General features: G+C 50.0%; 1 protein-coding gene across 2 annotated transcripts in view; it reads right to left on the bottom strand.

Annotated features, from left to right (window-relative positions):
* Positions 1–6,000, bottom strand: part of mthfd1l (methylenetetrahydrofolate dehydrogenase (NADP+ dependent) 1 like) — a 95,049-nt gene that overhangs the window by 22,514 nt on the left and 66,535 nt on the right. For both annotated transcript variants that reach the window (XM_035420182.1, XM_035420181.1), the window contains exon 21: positions 874–1,013. In XM_035420182.1, the coding sequence (XP_035276073.1) occupies positions 874–1,013 (140 nt within the window). The remainder of the gene's footprint in view (positions 1–873; positions 1,014–6,000) is intronic.

Here is a 6,000-nt window from a genome sequence, read left to right as displayed (position 1 = left end):
CAAACACACACACGCACACACAAACACACACACAGGCACACACACGCACACACGCACAAACACACACACGCACACACAAACACACACACGCACACACAAACACACACACAGGCACACACACACACACACACACAAACACACACACAGGCACACACACAGGCACACACACACACACACACACAGACACACACACACACATCAGGATAATATTTACACAAGGAATACCCCAGGCTACAAGCATGTTCGTTCCCTCTCCAGCTGTACTGAAGTATAATAGCAATGTGTTGTGCAATTGCAGCTTAATTACATGGCTTCCACAACAGGGCAATCTTGAACAGCTTTTTTACAAAAGTTACATTATTATAGTCTGTGTTGTCCTCTGTCGCCAGGCAACGCTGACCCAGCGATGCAACCTCCCGGGCTGATCCTGCATCTGCGGCACCGATTGGACGGTTCTGTCCCATTAATTAAGGTAAAAATCCACCAGCACTCAAGCTGCCAAACTGCTCCTGGGGTTTTCAGCTGTCACCTGCATGATATGGCTGTGCAGGCTTGCAGTGCACACGACCACAGCTAGCCACATGCATCAGTAAACTGTGGCAAGCTTTGGGTTTTGGACTGTCAGTAATAATAACACCCATGTGAAAAAACTGTACACTAAGCATTTATATAAACTTTAATTATACTTCCAGTATTCTTAAGTATAAAATAGTACACTTCAGGTATATTTCAGTATGCTGTTTCACATAGCTAATAATAATAATAATAGGTTCAGCAGCTGGAATGGGCCTGTGAGCTTTAAGCGCAGGGTGTGTGTAAAAGGGGAGGGGAGGGGGTTTTGTAGGGGGTGGGGTTTGGGGGGGTGGTACTCACGCTGGGGCCCCCCCCGTGCATCTTCAGGGCCCGCACGGTGGCCACCAGCACCACCACGTGGGGCCGCAGGCCCGAGGCGCGGCACTTAATGTTGAAGAACTTCTCCATCCCGATATCGGCCCCGAACCCCGCTTCAGTCACTGAGAGAGAGAGAGAGAGAGGGAGAGAGGGAGAGACGGAGAGAGGGAGAGGGGGGGAGAGGGAGAGAGGGAGAGGGGGGGAGAGAGAGGAGCTTAGAGCTGAACCTGCCAGACACTCACGCAGACAGACACACACGTATAGACACACACTCACTGAGACGGGGAGAGAGAGAGAGAGAGAGGAGTTGCTCAGAGCTGAATCCACCAGACGCATACACACACACACACACATACACACACTCACTCACGCACACACACACACACACACACACACACATACACACACTCACTCACGCACACACACACACACACACACACACACGTACACACACATATACACACACGGACCTAACGTTTCCAAATCTAATCACGTTCAGTGTACACCAAGAATTCTGGTCTGGCTAAGGGTGTTTTCTAAGAAAATATGTTGTAATAATAAAAAGAAAAGACAGAACAAGCAAAAAAAAACAAAAAAAAAACTTAAGTAGTTTATACAGACACTTTCTGTTAAATTGTGATATTTACTGTACGCCCTAATCACTAAGGAAACCGTTTATAAACTGTACACAATCAGGAAAGCTAGTGAAATCTTTGCAGGGTTATTACAGTCATACGCGGTAAATCTTTTAAGGTTTGATGGATGGTTTGTGACCATGCTCCCATTGTCCCGTGCGACCGCGGGGTCTCCTGCATTAGCCCACCTCTGGGCACGGGGGCACGGGGCGCGGGGAATTATCTGGTCAGGACAGGAGGGGTTTTGAAAAAAGGCCCGAAATCGGCGACCTGTCCTTCCCTCAGGGGCTTGAAACGGCTCCAAAGAAAGCAAATAAGGGCCCTGACGGGACAGCTGTGTGGAGACGGAGCTTCCTCCAGCGCGCTGAGGGGCCCCCGGGCCAGGGGCCTCTCACAGGAGGGTGGGGCGGAGCCAGGGGGGCTGGAACTCGTTAATCGCCACGACGACGACGAAGCAAGGGGGTTAGCGAGCGTCCGGCAGGCGTGCGGCGGGGGGGGGGGGGTTCTGTTCGGGGGGGGGGGGGGGGGGGCGCTGGGCGCAGAGTGGCGGGACAGGTCGGGCAGCCGGACGCTAGAGCTGACTTTTCGGGCCCGTTGTGTTCACACCGTCTTAACCCTGATCTAAAACGCACCCCCCGCCCCTTCACCACGCTGAAAAGGAAAGCAGGGTTCTTCATTTCTACGATGCTGTAACTTGCATACGGGACCTCAGTATGTGATACTGGGGACATGCAGGAACTTTGACTGTATTTAAATGAAAAATAGGTCTCTGCTGTAAATATGTAATGAAATGCAAAAAAAGAAAAAATCTAAAATCATCATAACAAGAAAACAGGCTATTAAATATAAATGTGAACCGCTCTCACCCCACCCCGAAGCAGAGGCAATGTAAAAAATTAAAAAAAACATTTATTTTTCATTTTCCAATAAATATTAATGGCCTGACTACATAAAGCCTGCACATAAGAGGAGTTTAAGGTCTAAATAGCAGATAGCAGCGGGCTGTTCGTAGCTTGTGTGTGAGGTTAACGGGTCCTTCTGTCCGTCTGTTTCCTCTGTGGGCAAAACTCAGCATGCTCACGGCAGGAAGTGACATCACCCATCCCGGAAGTGGACCAGGGAGTAAAGACTCCATTCCAGCTCCAGTCGTATTTGCTCAGAGGGAGCCAGTGATTGGACGGGTAATCCAATCACCTGTTTCTGCAGGTGTCCGTCACCTCAAGGCTGAAACAACAACCTTTAAAACCCTCAGGGCGCCCTTAGCCTTCGAGTCCTGATTGAAGTTTTTTTTATTTGTCCCGACGGTGCTTAAGCTCTCTCCACAGCAAGTGCGTCCAGCTGTGAGACGGGCCGCCTCCTCGCCCCGCCCCGGGCCCAGCTCAGCGCCAGAATTTATTTCCATGCCCAGCCGGGGATCTCAGGGAACCCCGGGTCCAAGCGCCCCGGACCCCTCTCCCGTTTTTACAAGCCGACCGCGGGACGCCCCCCCCCCCGTTCCGTTCACAGACCCGACCGACCGCGACGAGATCGGAGAAGGACCCGGAAACCCGAACGAGCTCCACCCGCGTGTTTTTTAGGAGGCCGTGGTACACAGGAGAAGGGGCCCTGCTGGAATACAAGGCAGGGCTGGAACAGGTCTGCGCCGGTTCCCCTGGACCAGTGGGGGTTCTGTTCCACCCTAACGATGCACCTTTAGCTTTTTCCCCTGCGTTTTCCACTGGGCTGGAAGTTGATGTTTCCAGTGGAGAGATGTGACATCCTCTCTCTCTCTCTCTCTCTCTCTCTCTCTCTGAACTGTAGTAACCCCCCTGCCGCCCCCCAAGTCCCCCCTCCCTGAAGGCCTGTGGTCCTGGAACCCCTCCTCTCATTCCAGGGAAACGCACAGCACAGCACCCTCGCGTGACCTCTGACCTCATTTGTAAAAGGAGCGGGGATTATAGGAAGTTTAGGAATTATAGTGAAAAGAAGCTTATTACCTGGACTGCTCTGCTGTGTTTGAGACCGCGTAGAGTAAGTGATTTACAGCGAGGTTCGTTTCCCTAACAACAGTCCGCTAGTGCAGTGGTTAGGGAACTGGGATTGAAACTCAAAGTACGGAAACACACCCCTTATCTGCGGAAGGCTTTCACCAAACTTTTTCAATTTGGGGTGGTACTCAGCCACCAGGGCAGTGCCCAAACAAAACCAGGTGCCATCTTAGAAGTCCCTCTGTGACATGACAGTGTCATACAATTGCAGCACAGCAACAGCCAATCACAGAACAGCATTTCAGCCAGACAGTGCCAGCCCTTGATGGTTTTTTGCTTTTGGGATAAGATGGGGGGGGGGGGGGGGGGGGGATACACGAATAGCTATGAACAAAATAAATCTGCTGAGAAATGGATTTTCTAATTCGGCCAATCTGTTTTTTGCTCGACCACAGATAGGATCTACAGACAATCCTAGTCTGTGGGATGCATTCCTGACTCAGCAATAAATATAATTCCTCGGGTTACCCTCCTGGGTTTTCACTGGAATAAAGAGTTATATTTCCAGTGGGGAAAATAATTTCCTCAAATTAATTGCAAATTGAATAATGGAGACCGGTGGAGGAAAGAAGGCAGGGATGGCTTTGCAGATACTGTAGCCCACAAATTCCGCACAGCACAAAGATCACGCTGATGAGCACACTGTGGTTTTTTTTTTGGACGTGACCAGAACTCAGTTTTCAATTATGGCGTTTTCTACGCAGATCACAAATCATCCACATCTTTCCACCATGGAAATCGTACTTGGCGAAATATGCACATTCAGAAGTAACGGCCTGAAGCAGAATCTCAAAACTGGCTGCTCAGTAACTCCTGTCCTGTTAAACCGTATTCGGGCCTTGTTATGCTGGTGTGTTTTCCTCTGTTCTGTCCAAACGTGGGTCCTGAGGGACAGAACACAAGGTCCCACAGATACACACTGTGACAGAATGACAGAGAGAGAGAGAGAGAGAGAGAGGGAGGGAGGGAGGGAGGGAGGGAGAGAGAGAGAGAGAGAGAGAGGGAGAGAGAGGGTGGAAAAGAGGGACAGATAGACTCAGAGTAAGATGGGGTAAAGAGAGAGAGAGAGAGAGAGGGAGAAAGGGTGGAAAAGCGGGACAGATAGACTCAGAGTAAGATAGGGTAAAGCGAGAGAGAGAGAATGAGATGGAGAGAGGGGGTAGAGGAAGACAGAGACACGGACAGGGAAGGAGACCGAGAGAGAAAGTAGGTAAGAGCAAGAAAGAGAGGACAAGACTGACAGAGAAGACAGGGGAAAGAGAGAGAGAGCGGCAGAGAGAATAAGACCGATGGAGGGAGGGGACATGGGACAGGGGGAAAAAGAGGGATAGAGAGGGAGACACTGAAACGGAGTGGGGGGGGGGGGGTTCTGTGCTTCCTGGACTATCTGCCTGTGTCCTAACCCCAGAACCCCCAATAAAACAAACGCTAATATTTTTTGAGGAGGTGGGGGGTGGGGGGTGGGGGGGGGGGGCAGGAAGAGCCGCAGCCGTCGCGGTTCAGCCAGCGTGCGGAGCGGAAGTTCGGCCCGGTCCCGGTCCAGGCCTGGTGACCCGGTCGTGAGGGGGGGGGGGTGAAGGCACAGTTCGGGAAGGTGCTTAAATCCTGTCCAGGACCGGCAGCCAAAGAGAGACTCGCTTCGGGGAACGCCTTGATTGTTACTCATAACAGCATCAGCCACATCTATTCATTTCCTCTGACTTTTAACCATGTACATAACTTACAAACGATCTTTCCCTTGTCCACCAGACATCTCAATAATGAACAATAAGGCCCATCTCAAAAAAAGGATTAAATAAAAGTTCCTGTACCAAATTACCCCCGCAAACCCAATACAGTGCTGTACGTGCACACTGAGCCGCACTGACACAGCACATCTGAAAATAACTGCACTGTTCAAAAATAATAATCACACTCAAGTGTGAAATTCACCTGCTGCATGCTAATGTGTTGAAGCTTAATCGCGTCACATTGACATTAGCACTTGACACGACTGTTCATAAAAACACATATTTGCTGTCGCCTTTTATGAATGCACGAGAACTATGATTTTCAGATGCCAATACATTGCGTGTACCTGCAGTTAGGATGTAATTTAGAATAATTATGTTCAGCGACTACTGTATGTTTCTTCCCAGGGTGTAATTATGCTTTTCTTTCATAATAAGAGGATCATATTCTCTAAGCGTACACCGTTCCCTTCTTTCTTTCTTTCTTTCTTTTTTTTTGAGCGAAAAAAAGCAGATATTTAAGTTTTCGCAATGCAGGTTTTTTTTTTTTTTTTTTACTTTTTTTCCCAGCGTCCCGTGTGTTTTTGAAAAACATCTCTCGTTTCAGCGGTGGGTGGCTCTCCCCCCCCCTTCAGAAGCGCCGCGCGGGCCCGGCCGACGGATTTTTGGCATTCCGGCGGGGTCAGGGAGTGTAAGGTAACAGGACAGCCCATACAG

The sequence above is a fragment of the Anguilla anguilla genome, chromosome 6 (genome assembly GCF_013347855.1).
Source record: "Anguilla anguilla isolate fAngAng1 chromosome 6, fAngAng1.pri, whole genome shotgun sequence".
NCBI classification, from domain to species: domain Eukaryota; kingdom Metazoa; phylum Chordata; class Actinopteri; order Anguilliformes; family Anguillidae; genus Anguilla; species Anguilla anguilla.
This window is presented reverse-complemented; position numbering and strand designations above follow the sequence as displayed.